The 14,910-nt window shown below is 41.3% G+C and overlaps 1 protein-coding gene across 5 annotated transcripts in view; it reads right to left on the bottom strand.

The window, feature by feature from the left end:
* The window catches only part of FAT1 (FAT atypical cadherin 1), a 125,665-nt gene that overhangs the window by 46,195 nt on the left and 64,560 nt on the right, over positions 1–14,910 (bottom strand). For all 5 annotated transcript variants that reach the window (XR_002180039.2, XM_070781738.1, XM_019953462.2 and 2 more), the window contains exon 4: positions 172–233. Coding sequence is in view for 4 of the 5 variants with exons in the window: in XM_070781738.1 (XP_070637839.1) it covers positions 172–233 (62 nt within the window). In the remaining variant the exon portion in view is untranslated. The remainder of the gene's footprint in view (positions 1–171; positions 234–14,910) is intronic.

The following is a 14,910-nucleotide window of genomic DNA, read 5'->3' on the forward strand; positions in this document are numbered from 1 at the left end:
CAGTGTTTTCTTTATTTTCCTTTTTCTTAATAACCAGAAGCTAATATAACAATATAGCAGCAGCTATGAATGACTAATGTGAGACCGCTCTTTCTCATAATATTTATGATTACAATAGTCTTCACATTATTACAATATCCTTCAAATTATTAAAAATAAAGAAATGCTTACTTCTAGTATGTGTTCATCTTGCTGCTCTCGGTCTAGTTTCCTTGCTGTGGTTGTGATGAGACCTATGAAATGATAACAGCTCATGAATCCTAACAAAGTAAAGTCCATTACAAAACACCGTACCTGAAACCACACACTGAGAGTAGAAGTTTGAGTAAACGCTTAATCTATTCTCAAGAGGAATACATTATTCATTCATATATAGCTAATTATTTTATTGACAAAAATACACATTATTTATTAACATACTTTATACTTTCTCAGGGCTTCTCCGGTGGCTCAGACAGTAATGAATCTGCCTGCCATGTGTATTTTATTGACAAAAATACACATTATTTATTAACATACTTTATACTTTCTCAGGGCTTCTCCGGTGGCTCAGGCGGTAACGCCCGCCTGGGTTCGATTCCTGGGTTGGGAAGATCCCCTGGAGGAGGGCATAGCAACCACTCCAGTATCCTTGCCTGGAGAATCCTCATGGACAGAGGCCTGGCAAGCTACAGTCCATGAGGTTGTAAGAAGTCAGACACGACTGAGTGACTAAGCACAGCACACAGCATACTCTCTCTTCTTAATAGTTCTTAAACATATAAATGACAAGGATTAAGTGGAAAAAATCAGTTCCATTTAAAAATTTTGTTTAGTAGTTTCCACATTACATTTTCTCAGAAAAAATTTTTATAGAAAGATGAAATTATCCAGGATTTCAACCTCATCCGTATCTCCTGTGACTGCTGCAGAAGTAATTAAGAATTGACAGAAAAAGCTTCTATATCAAAAAGGACTACTGGAAAATATAATGTTGACTATGATTTATTACCTCTGGGCCATCCACCCTCAAACATGAGGAACTGTCATAAAAAGTAATGGGATTTTCCAGTAAATGCTAGTCAAATAACAATCTTTCAATTTCCCCCAAAAAGAAGAAAAAGATCATTATCCTCAAAGAAACCCCATGTCCATTATTCCTTTGATTTTCCTATCAAATAAGAATATCTATATCTTATATTATATAATATATTATATATATATGTATCTTAATATATTTTAATTCATTAAAATTAATGAAATATATTCTTATATTTCACACAAATTAAAAACAAAATCCCTCCAATCACTAAAATATCCTCTGCAAATTGTGTTGATGATGGACAGGTATAACCTGAGTGGTTCTGACATCAGATGTGAGGATCAGGTAAGGCCTTCAGGTGGCAGATCACCGCCATGACTAAGCCTCCTTTTGTCCAGCTTTCTGTGGCTTTCCACAGAGAAATTTCTCAAATAATTCATATTTAAGAACAGATTTTATCATTCTAATTGATTTTCCCCTATTATCCTAGCTAATTTGACAAAACTACCAACTGAAGGCTATTTAAAGCATTTCTCTAAACTTGTAAATGAAAAGTTTGTGTTTTCATTTAATTCAACGTCTTTTTTTCCCTTAAATAGTCACTAAGAATCTACATCAGCATTATCTTCCCCACAATTCAGTGAAGCAACGCTCTCTTTTTAATATGGACAACAAAAGACTATTGTACGTTAGAATCTGGGGTTTTTCCAAAACCGTATTTCTAGATTAAAAGAGGTTCAAGGCAAATGGTTCACAATGCTTAATGGTGTGAAAATGTGGCTTACTGTCACACAGGTTTGATTTTCATTAGTCGAAAAACTTTTAAAGTTAATCCCCTTTTTCTCTCATCAAAAGTTTACCACACTTTCTGACTGTGGTTTTAAGGAATTCAAAAATGACAGAAAATCGCTGTGATTAGTCCCATCTAATTGTCCTCATGTACCTATCAGAAACTTGCTCTTAATGTTAACATCGCAAGAGGCCACAGCTTGTCATGTTCACAGCAAAACAGGGTTCTGCTCTATAGAACATAATGATTCATTACAGGAAATCTTAGCAAATAACTTTCTGTGACCAATAAGTAAGTATCTTAGCAAATACGATTCCTCACTTTACAATTTCCTTACAGCACACCAGACTGCTAATGAGGATGACCTTATGTCCATATTACCAGTTCAGTATAAAGACGAAAGAGTTCCCTGGGTAGTTCAGCTGGTAAAGAATCTGCCTGCAATGCAGGAGACCCTGGTTAGATTCCTGGGTCAGGAAGTTCCCCTGGAGAACGGTTAGGCTACCCACTTCAGTATTCTTGGGCTTCTCTGGTGGCTCAGATAGTAAGGGATCTGCCTGCAATGAAGGAGACCTGGGTTCGATCCCTGGGTTGGGGAGGTCCCCTGGAGGAGGGCATGGCAACCCACTCCAGTATTCCTGCCTGGAGAATCCCCATGGACAGAGGAACCTGGTGGACTACAGTCCATGGGGTCGCAAACAGTTGGACATGACTGAGCGACTAAGCACAGAAAGACAAAAAGCAAACCTATCACCTAGGTTTGGAATTAATTGAATGCTCTATATCAGATCAGTCGCTCAATCGTGTCTGACTCTTTGCGACCCCACGAATCGCAGCACGCCAGGCCTCCCTGTCCATCACCAACTCCCAGAGTTCACTCAGACTCACGTCCATCGAGTCACTGATGCCATCCAGCCATCTCATCCTCTGTCGTCCCCTTCTCCTCCTGCTCCCAATCCCTCCCAGCATCAGAGTCTTTTCCAATGAGTCAACTCTTTGCATGAGGTGGCCAAAGTACTGGAGTTTCGGCTTCAGCATCATTCCTTCCAAAGAAATCCCAGGGCTGATCTCCTTCAGAATGGACTGGTTGGATCTCCTTGCAGTCCAAGGGACTCTCAAGAGTCTTCTCTAACACCACAGTTCAAAAGCATCAATTCTTCGGTACTCAGCCTTCTTCACAGTCCACAGTCCTTCTCACATCCATACATGACCACAGGAAAAACCGTAGCCTTGACTAGACGAACCTTTGTTGGCAAAGTAATGTCTCTGCTTTTGAATATGCTATCTAGGTTGGTCATAACTTTCCTTCCAAGGAGGAAGCGTCTTTTAATTTCATGGCTACAGTCACCATCTGTAGTGATTTTGGAGCCCAGAAAAATAGTCTGACACTGTTTACACTATTTCCCCATCTATTTCCCCTGAAGTGATGGGACTGGATGCCATGATCTTCGTTTTCTGAATGTTGAGCTTTAAGCCAACTTTTTCACTCTCCACTTTCACTTTCATCAAGAGGCTTTTGAGTTACTCTTCACTTTCTGCCATAAGGGTGGTGTCATCTGCATATCTGAGGTTATTGATATTTCTCCTGGCAATCTTGATTCCAGCTTGTGTTTCTTCCAGTCCAGCATTTCTCATGATGTACTCTGCATATAAGTTAAATAAACAGGGCAACAATATACAGTCTTGACGAACTCCTTTTCCTATTTGGAACCAGTCTGTTGTTCCATGTCCAGTTCTAACTGTTGCTTCCTGACCTGCATACAAATTTCTCAAGAGGCATATCAGGTGGTCTGGTATTCCCATCTCTTTCAGAATTTTCCACAGTTTATTGTGATCCACACAGTCAAAGGCTTTGGCATAGTCAATAAAGCAGAAATAGATGTTTTTCTGGAACTCTCTTGCTTTTTCCATGATCCAGCAGATGTTGGCAATTTGATCTCTGGTTCCTCTGCCTTTTCTAAAACCAGCTTGAACATCAGGAAGTTCATGGTTCACGTATTGCAGAAGCCTGGCTTGGAGAATTTTGAGCATTACTTTACTAGCGTGTGAGATGAGTGCAATTGTGCGGCAGTTTGAGCATTCTTTGGCATTGCCTTTCTTTGGGATTGGAATGAAACCTGACCTTTTCCAGTCCTGTGGCCACTGCTGAGTTTTCCAAATTTGCTGGCATACTGAGTGCAGCACTTTCACAGCATCATCTTTCAGGATTTGGAATAGCTCAACTGGAATTCCATCACCTCCACTAGCTTTGTTCGTAGTGATGCTTTGTAAGGCCCACTTGACTTCACATTCCAGGATGTCTGGCTCTAGGTCAGTGATCACACCATCGTGATTATCTGGGTCGTGAAATCTTTTTTGTACAGTTCTTCTGTGTATTCTTGCCACCTCTTCTTAATATCTTCTGTTTCTGTTAGGTCCATACCATTTCTGTCCTTTATCGAGCTCATCTTTGCATGAAATGTTCCTTTGGTATCTCTGATTTTCTTGAAGAGATCCCTAGTCTTTCCCATTCTGTTGTTTTCCTCTCTTTCTTTGCATTGATCTATATACTTAAAATTAATTCTCCCTTAATTCAAATGCAATATTAATTCCATTTAAATGCAATGAATTCTACTGTTTCTTTATTTAATCATCCCAGCTGCTCCTACCCATTCCTCAGCCTCTCAGTTTAAACCTCACTTCTGAGGTCTCCTGTGACAAGCCTAGCCTGGGGTTCTGCTCCTGGGTCTCCCAGGCTCTCTCATTTGCTCTGTCACAACATCACCACACGGGCACTCCAGTCACTCACTTCAGTCTTTTTTGTATCCTTCAAAGCCCACAGGACTCTGCCCTTCCCGTGTACCTTGCTTATATTGCTGTATCTCTACTACCTTAAAAACACACTTAAATGTGTGAACATACGAATTTCTTAAAACCGTTAAGAGTAGATTTTTAACATATGTATTGGAGTAAGAGGCATATAATAACCTACACTAAACTTGGAAATAATATAAATTTATAGCTTATATAAGAGAGGACCATTTAACATGTGTTTACAGGTAAGAGGCATCAGGCCTTGAGGCCGGTGGTCTAGGTGACGCTGGTGTCCAGCAGAAGACAATTAGAGGCACAGATGTGAAGTGCAGAGAAGTTGCCAGAGGCCGGGCAGACTTAATTACTCCGCAAGTACAGAAAGGAGAGTGAAGAATGGTGAACAGGGCGTGCGTGTGTGCTCCGTTTCTTCATTCGTGTCCGACTCTCTGTGACCCTATGGACCATGGCCCGCCAGAGGCTCCTCTGTCCATGGGATTCTCCAGGCAAGGATACACGAGTGGGTTGCCATTTCCTTCTCCTACCAAAAAAATAAAGAGGAGGGTTGGCCAACCTTATTGAAGTGTCCAGAACGCCATGAAGAAGCCTCAGAAGCAAAGGAGGGAGTCCCTCTGCCAAGGAACTTCAGGGAAGCTTGGAAAAGAAGACCAAGCGAGAGCCAGGGAGGCAGGAAGACCAGGAAAGGGATTTCTCTAACGAGGAGGGGACGGTCCGGCAGGCTAGCAGAGTGATTATAACCACGAAGGAAGGAAGACGAAGATCCAGACGTGGACTAACCAGTACAGGAGCTGCGAGCCAACCACACGTGAGGTGTTTCAGCGCTTCCTGCCTACGTTCGCACACCTGTACAAAAGGATGCCCACCCCGAGGGCCACAGTTCCCTGGTCCCTAACACCACAACAGGGAGGGGCAGGGCTAGCCTGACCACGGGGTGCTGTGAGGTGCAGCTGCCCCTCAGAGAAAATGAGTGCCTCCTGTGGAATTTCCACACAGAATGAACTCTGGAGAGAAAACGAAACACTATAATGAAGCAGGAACATCGAGGAAGACCGTGGATGCTCTCTGGAGGGGCGCTTGACCTCACCGCAGGCCACCACACCGGGAGCAGAACACCATGGAAATGCTAGCCAAGGAGCCATTTAGCTTTGGAATTCATGACGCAGTTCACTTCCATTTTCACCTCTGGAACTTTTTCACATCTCAAGCCGGCTAATCCTCCGCCTTGCCTGCCTGACAAACATCTATTTTCAAAAACGAATCCAGGGCATACCTTTTCTACATGCATGCTATTAACCCTGTCGGGATGAAATATCTAATAAATGTATCCATTTCTTTCTCTTTAAACGCTGGCGCTCATCTGTTATTTTTACCACTAAATCCCAGAAGCAGCTATACTTCATGAAATAGTGCACTATTTCAGAAATAGAGAGAAGCCTTTAAGATGATCAAACTCAGCTACCTGAGCCGGAGACAAATTAAATTCTTCCAATTCACCAGTAAATCAGCATCAAAGCCAGGATTAGAATTTAGTTTTCCTGAAGCCCAGATGAGAGGTATGGGGTCTAATCCTCCCTTCCCCATCACATCACACTGTATAATTTCCTGCACTTTGGTATTTCAACTCTCTGAAAATTCTCAACTGTCACTTACGTGAAGTTTAAGGAAAAAAAAACCAGCAACAGTTAATTATTCGTCATTTAACAGGTCCAAAAAAGTACCTTAGAGAATAAAATAGAGTGGGAGAAGGCAGAAAAAAAGCACATGCGAGTGCTGCCTCTTGGAATCTTGTATCTTTCTCTTCCTTTTCTCCTCAACTCTGTCAAGTTAAAAATAGAAATGAAAAGACAACAATTTCCTTGCCCTACAAAACATCCCATTTGTAGACCAATGCCATTATAAACAGAAACGGACTGAGACAGCAAATACAGTTTATTGTTGTTTATTTGAGAAGTTAGGTCTGGCTCTTTGCAACCCCATGGGCTTGTAGCCCGCCAGGCTCTTCTGTCCATGGGATTCTCCAGGCCAGAATACTGGAGTGGGTTGCCATGCCCTCCTCCAGGAGATCTTCCCAACCCAGGGATCGAACCCAGGTCTCCTGCATTGCAGGCAGATTCCTTTTACCATTTGAGCTACCAGGGAATCCCTTGCTGCAAAACAAAAGCTAACTAATGCATCAAATCAATTCATCTCTAATTGTTTTCTGGCTCAATAAATCCCCAAGTATTGTGCTATGACCTTTAAATGTATTATCTGACTCGATCCATATGTATACATATGGCGATACCTGTATCATAATAAATAAACATTTTTACAGGCTCAGAAATTAAGGTGCTTACTCAACATCATCGAGCAAAGGGGCGAGATGGGAGTTGAGTGAACACCGAGCATCAGAGCCTGGAGCCACATTAAGAATGGAAGAAGCCAAGGAGGGACGATGGAAGGCTTAGGTTCTGGAAGGAAGGGTTTGAAGTATCAGCACCATGGATGCAATGAGATGGCAGCTGGAGAACAAAAAGCAAACGAAAAAACAGAATTTCTGAATAGGATTAAGGTCCAACTGCCTGGAGAGAGAAAATAACTTGTGATCTGCAGAAGGAGTTTTTAAAGAACCAAAACTATGAAAGAAAAAGTCCTGACTCTGAAAAAAAACAAAACAAAAACAAAAACGCTGTGTGGTCATGCGTTCACCTTGCTTGGCAGAAAACTTACTTTGAGTCATTTTCCAGTTATTCTACTTGAAAATAAGCAGAGGAAGGAGAAAGATCAAGGAAGAGAACAAAAGCCTGCTCACCTAATTAACATTTCCCACTATTCTGATTACTCCTGCGGCCAGTCTTCATCCTTTTGCTTGTTTTACAGAAACGCATGAACTACAGCAACATACATTCTGGAAAGGCACTGTGGTCACAGCACTCCTGGAGATGATGCACAAGTCCCACCTTGCGCACCACGTGATACGCTGCCCCTCCAGCATACGTGGTCACCGAGCACTGGAAATGTGGCTGGTGTGAATGAGACACTGACTTTTCAAATTAATTTAAATGATTTAACTCATCTCTATTCCTTTGGAGAGTCTCCAATTTCAAATTATACATGTCAAAACCCAATTTTAACATCCACAATAGTCAGAATCTTTTTCTGTGGTTAAAATTTGAAGCAGTATTTCAATAGCAAACATATTGTTATATCAAGACCCAAATTCTGCAAGCAGCTGTCTTAACTCTAAACAGTGAAAATAGCGAAACTTTCCAAGATTTTGAGATGCTGATACTGTTCGAATTTTTTTTTTTAGTTTCCATGGTGCCTGCTCTGAGTTGTTAAGCTATCACAAAACTACAGGAACTAATCAAATGTATGGAAAATAAAGGAGGCAATACATCGGTAATTATTAGTAATAACTGTCAGTTACTCTAATTTTTTACTCTAATTTTTGGAAAAGACCCTGATGCTGGGAAAGATAGAGGACAAGAAGAGAAGGCGTGACAGAGGATGAGATGGTTGGATGGCATCACCAACTCAATGGACATGAGTTTGAGAAAGCTCTGGAGATAGTGAAGGACAGGGAAACCTGGTGTGGTACAGTCCATGGGGTCCCAAAGAGTCAGACATGACTGAGTGACTGAACGCCATCACCATTCCAATTTATAAAATAAAGTATTAAAGGAAGCAAAGGACAGTGAAACAGGAAAGCAAGAGCCATTAACTGTAGAATTCCATGTGGAGCACGTGACAAATACTGTCCCAAGGTACTATCTAGTCTACAGATCTTTGTGCCCAACCAGCTTTAATAAAGTGACAGTGTTCTCAAAACAAGACTGCTAACTGCAATTTACAAAGAGCCCAGCTAAAAGTCCTGAGGTCTGGAGAGTGGGTAGACAGAGGACACCACAGGAAGGGGGAGGACAGAAACCAGACCAAGGACAGTGTTTTCCTATTCAAATTTCTAAGACTCCTCTTCTAACAGGTGAAATGGAAATCGTATGAAATTTTGCTAATTTTTAGACAAGTCAACTGGAGAATAAGTATTAAGCAGTAACCACATCCTCCCTATCATGCTTGGTTCTCACCTTGACCCTCCAGGACCTTAGCCAGGACTGAATGACCACAAAACAAGCAAGATGAGACAAGCACCCGCAAAGGCAGGCAAGGAGGTGGGCATTGCTACCGGAGTTCGCATCTAAAAATACAGACTGCCTGACAGGCCAAGAGCGAACTTCCAGTTTTTCTACAGTTACCACTCAGCATCCGTCCCCTTGGAGCTTTGGCCCTTGGGCCCAGCGATCCTCTGCAGCACGGCACTGTCTTTATTTAGGTGGTGTTCTAAGGCTGCATGTAACCACAGCCTGTCTGGAGCTCTCTTGGCAGCTGCCGCCATCTGAGCAGCTATTGTTTGTCTCTGCAGTCCTGGTGCCAGCGGGATTAGGCTTGGAGCCAAAAATGGAACTCTATTCATAGGCTGTCAAGGCTGGAGGGGCGCTCGGAACTCATTTAGTTCAAACTTTCACAGTCCCGTGGAAAACCCTCAAAGAATGAAATCAAATGACCAGCCTAAAGTCACACAAGCAGGGGCTGAGCAAGAATTTGCACCTTGAAATCTCCAGACTTCTCTTCTGGCTTTAATTCTATCTCGACTAGCTGCTTCTCACTGAAAAAATGGATGGTGCTGAGACATGAGATAAACATAAGATCAAAAGCCAAATGCAATTTACTGGGAATTGCCTTCAACATTCCCACAAATGTCAGATACAGCACTGATAGTGAAGGGAAGAAACCCAACCCATCTTATAAAGTTAACATCATGTTGATGTAAAAGAGGCTAATCTCACTTAGGCACTTAAATGCAAAATCTTAAAATACTGGTACTTAAAATAATTTTAGCAAATGATATCCAGCAACATAGAAAAGTACAGAATACTCCTTGAAAGAATTTATCTTAAGGATTCAAGATTAACAGATTTTGGGGGGAAAAGCTTATCTATTCCAACGTGTGCAGAAAAAGCAGTGCACAAAATCTGATTTTTATTAGACTTTAAGGATAACATACTTCATGGTAAAATAAAAAATAAGCAGGAAGAACAGGTAAAATCTATAGAGTCTTCCTTAATATTTGCAAATATTTGGGAAAAGACCACAAATAAGTAAACTTTTTTTTTTTTTTTTTAAATGAATTCCTCCCATTGTAAAATGACTGGCCCTTCATTTCCTTCCTGTGCTGCTATCAAATGTTACCGGAAACCCTCGGAAGTTGTTTGCAGCTATAGCTGTTTCCTATTGCACTTTGTTCAGCCACAATAAAATGCCATTTACTCTGATTGAGAAAAATCAGTTGTAATATGACACTCGACTAGAACATGGATGGTTACCCAGCATACCTATTCACTATTATAGCATTTTATGACTTTCTCATGCTTTAGGGACTACTATATATATATATGTACATGTGTATATATTTTATGTATATATGTGTATATATATATACACATATATACATTATTCTATCTGCAATTAAAGAACATTTCTTACATTGAACATAAAATAACCCTACATTATTCTATTCAGCATGTAAATCAATGAATAAAAGGTCCCTGTATAAAGTTGTCCTCTACAAAGCATATGAAGCTGTAACTTGGTTAATTTGAGCATGAACATCTCAATGCAGAATAAGGAATAAACAAAAATGGAGAAAATGGTAAAGATTTGATAAATATACATAAAATCAACTGTGAGAGCTGGAATTTCAAGCTCTGAAATATTTTTTAACAGAATATAATAGCACAAAGAAGTGTGAAAAATCTCAAAACTTGAAAATATTTTATCTTCTAACAAGAAATAGTTATTTCTCAAAGTAGAAGAGATCTGAATAATAGTCTATCATCAACTTGATAAATGTCTTCTGAGATTTCAACTTTGGTAACTAATATTCTACTCCTATTCTTTAAAGAAGAATTTTAATAACCTGGAGAAGCAAAATACAGATCTCATCTTTTTTAAAGTATTCACTGCTTGGAGTAATGGAAAATAAATTTAATTCTTACTGCAGGAATATCAAGTGTTCTACCCTCTCAGAAATAAATCAGCAGTACCACCAGCCCATCTAGTAAATACATCAACATATAAAGGGTCAGAAAACTACTGCCAAACTGATTTTGTATAGCTTACAAACTAAGAATGGCTTTTACATCCTTAATCAGAAATAAACAAAAGGATATATTGTGACACAGGAAAAGTACATGAAATTCAAATTTCGATGCTCATAAATAAAATTCCATTGGCACACACAGCCATTCTCATTAATTCCCCTGCTGTTGAGGGCGGTTTTCACTCCGCAGTGACAGAGCTGAGTGGCTGTGACAGAGACTGTGTGGCGTGCAAAGCTGAAATTATTTCAGACTTGGCCCTTCCCGGCAAAGGTTTAATGATCCTTGCCGTACGCGGTTAATAAAACAAGTTTAAACACTTAGTGTTATTTACAAGCTTTGTGCTTTTCGGTCTGAAAATATTACTAGAAATAAGATGCGCCTAAAAAGCAACCATCATGTAATTCAGCAAAAAAACAGAGAAGGTACAGAAAAAACAGATCCAAAACCGCATGTACATCCCAAACCCGAAAGCCCATCAAGTGAACATGGGATCCTGCATCCCGAAGCAGCAGTTATGAAACTCATGTCTTCCTGGCTCTGACCTCAGGTGGCCTCTACCTCTCCCTGAAGCCTGATGTACTGGCGGTTTAGTTGCTCAGTTGTGTCCGACTCTTGTGACTCCATGGACAGTAGCCCACCAGGCTCCTCTGTCCATGGGATTTCACAGGCAGGAATACTGGGCTGGGTTGCCATTTCCTTCTCTGCTGAAGTCATATAATTTACTTGAAAACTGGGAAAAACACAAATGGAGAAGACAGCAGACTGCTGGCATTTGCAGTCTCTGCCCATCTCACAGGGTTTCTTGTAAAGATCAACTCCGTGAGGCTGCTGTAATATATAAAGTGCCACATGCTTAATAAGCTACACTTGTCACTGCCCTTCTGGCTTCTGGAGAAAGTTTTATTTCAGCCTGATCTAAAAGTGAGGTCAGGAGTGGACGAGTGGGACAAGAAAGATCAGAACACAGCATAGAAGAGCAGCAAAAGAAGGAAGGCCAAGGGCTGCTGGCTTCTCTTGGGCCGTCTCCTTCAAGGTCAAGTCTCAAAGGTAACAAGCACGTGACGGTCTCACAGAAATCAGCCCAAAGAGAGGGAATCTGTGGCTTCTGTGATTCCAACGGTGCCACGTGCTCCAGATGTAATAATAAGAGATTTAGAGTAGAGATCAGGCTCCAAAACACATGAAATCTTAACTCAACCAGAATTGATAAAGGAACAGCTAGGAAAACAGTAAGCTGAAACAGCCTCAAGAAATTTTTAAACCATTTAAAATTTTAAACAGATGGAAACAGATCCAATAGTTGTCAAAGAGCCTAAACCCTTTGAAGATGTTCTTGCAGACACACAGAAATCATATCCACAAACACACTCTATATTCAAAAAGGACAGCTCTACTTAATACATACTTAATTAATACTTAATTTCTGATGAACTTATTTTTAACCATAAAAAATTTCTTTTCCAGTGTTTGTTCCCAAATAGGAAGATGTACCCCAATGAATGGGAAGATACAAAAAACAACAACAACAACCCATAAACATTTACTAGATAGTGTAAAGTAAGTGGATCAGTGAAATGGGTATGAAAGGTACATGGATATGTACCTGTATTCTTATAATAACGTGGCAAGCCCATCAATGACTACAATAAAGTAATTTTCCTAAGGTGCAGCCTCTAATGCTAATAAGGGAAAAACCCGAGATATTTATCACCGTGTTCAGTATGCTACCACCCCTGTGAAAAAGACGAGAAAAAAAAAATAACGCACGCTTGTTTGTACATTAGTAAAAGAAATACAAACAGTAGTTGCCTCAAAGTGCTTGAAAATGTAGGCTTTCTTATCATTCCAGAATGGTGAGGCCACCAGATCAGAAGACCACTGTCACTGAAAAGACAGTTTATTATTCACTGCAGCCAAGCGGGTCTGCATCGGGGTCAGTCAGGAGGCAGGAGGAGCAGGAGAAAGAATGGGTCGCAACCTTCCCTGCTGTTTCCGGGGAAAGGGCAAGATGCTGGAGCTCAAGCTGGTTTAGAACTGCCTGGTATGAACTATTTCAGTGGGCCCCGGTCCTCACTACAACATCCGTGACTCCCAAAAGAAAGTTATGTTGAGTAAGAACCTTTACCAAAAAAAAAAAAGTATATACTCTATGAGTCTATTTATAGAAAATTTTAGGGAAGGCAAACTAATATACAGTGATTGAAGGCAGATCAGTGGCTGCCTGGGGGCGGGAGGAGGCAGCAATAGAAGGGAGAGGCTTGGGGAACTCAGGGAGAGAGATGGGTAGGTTTGCTGCCTGACTGTGGTGATGGTTTCACAGCTGCGAAGCTATGTCAAAACTCATCCAATCGCAGGCTTTAACTATGTGCAATTGATTGTACGTCAACAACACTCCAATACAACTTTTTTAAAAGTAAAGAGCAATACTTGCTTTGTGTCCAAAACTTGTAAAATACCAACAGAGATAAGGGAATAAAAGCGTAGTCGTTTCTAAAGCACGCACAGGCCCCAAATGAACACTTGGAAATTACATGCCAACTGTAAGCTACCTGCTCCTGCTGCTGCTGCTAAGTCGCTTCAGTCGTGTCCGACTCTGTGCAACCCCACAGACAGCAGCCCATCAGGCTCCACCGTTCGAACCTATCAGACCTCAAAAGTTCAAGTTGATAGCACTGACTAGAAAGACACTTTGCTGGGGCGGCTCCAGTTTGCTGAGGTTCCCCACAGAGCGGAGCCTGGGAGTGCACACTGGTCCCCATTGTTTGGGTCCCCTTCGTCTCTGTCCTTGACATTCTGCAAAGGAAGCTGTGACGCATGTGTGTGCAGGAGCCAGGCTGCCAGGGCTCAGACGATCTAACACTCTCTGCTCTTGCCTCTCTCCCACATCAAGCAACTGCATGATTTTTGTTAAAAGAAGCAGATTTACCCTGATACTGAGCATAATCAAACAAAAAATGTTATAAGAACTTCTGGTGTTAACAAAAGTGTGTATTAGAAAAGAAAACTAGATCAAGTCACTTTTGCTTGTACCTTCTGTTAAAAGGAAACACCCTGCCACCCCAGCTATAAACAACATAACTGGAACCATCTGAGATGCAGAAAGGCAGTTTCAGGCACAAAATACATTTTAAAATGTTCATCCAAACTTGTCACTGAGAACCTCCAATTCAGCTGATCAAACCCAGTCCTAGACAAGGTTTTTTAGTTCCATTTTAAAAAACATAGGCATCCCACTATGACAATAGGAGAGAGAAAGGTTCTAGGGGGATGTTTCCTCCTCTCCAGGAGGACTTAGTGAGGTCATCTGATTTAAGTTTATACAGAACATTCCAAGGGATTGCACAGAGACTCTCCAAAATAGGTCATTATTTATAAAAATAACATAAATATTATCCTTGAACCCTTCTTCTGGTATTTACGCCTTTCCACCAAGCACAGCCATTCTCTCATACACTCATCGAACCGGATTTCTTGGCCTCACCACTCCTTCCAACTGTCCCAACATGAAGAACACCCCCGAACCCCTTCTCCCTCCATCCACTTGACTACTTGCTGTATCGGCACACTAACTTTTCCAAGGGGCCTCATCCTCCTTACTGCACCACCACATCCGTCATCATCACTTTCCCACTTCCTCCAGAGGCGTTTATTAGCACCCGGGCACACATCTCACATTCACCTGTCTCTCTCTGCTATTTCACGCACGCAGACTACCAACTCTCAGAGCATCTCTTAACATGCTGAATAGACAGCAGCGGCTCAGTAAACATCTGATGTGTAAAAAATGATTTGAATGGCAATGAATTCAGATTTCCTTCAGCCTGCTGGATGTTGTGATCATCACCAGGTTTCTAAATTTCTCTTCACCACTCAGAAGCAAGTAGACCCATTTTACTCCATCAGATCTGCTCATCCAAAGGACAGGCATGCATTTATCAATCTACTGAGACCCTGCTTATCTCACGCAGTGTTAACAGAGCAGAGGTAACTTACACATGCACACGGGCGAGGCTGTGGCATCTCTCCCAGCTGCAAAGATGCTCATCACTAATCATAAACCTAAGGACCTGGCAGCCAGTTTTGTCCAAGATCTCAGAGGTAAACCTCACTACAGCCCACATCTCATGCCTTCCAGCCCGGTGATTTTC

Source organism: Bos indicus, chromosome 27, assembly GCF_029378745.1.
Source record: "Bos indicus isolate NIAB-ARS_2022 breed Sahiwal x Tharparkar chromosome 27, NIAB-ARS_B.indTharparkar_mat_pri_1.0, whole genome shotgun sequence".
Taxonomy (NCBI): Eukaryota; Metazoa; Chordata; class Mammalia; order Artiodactyla; family Bovidae; genus Bos; species Bos indicus.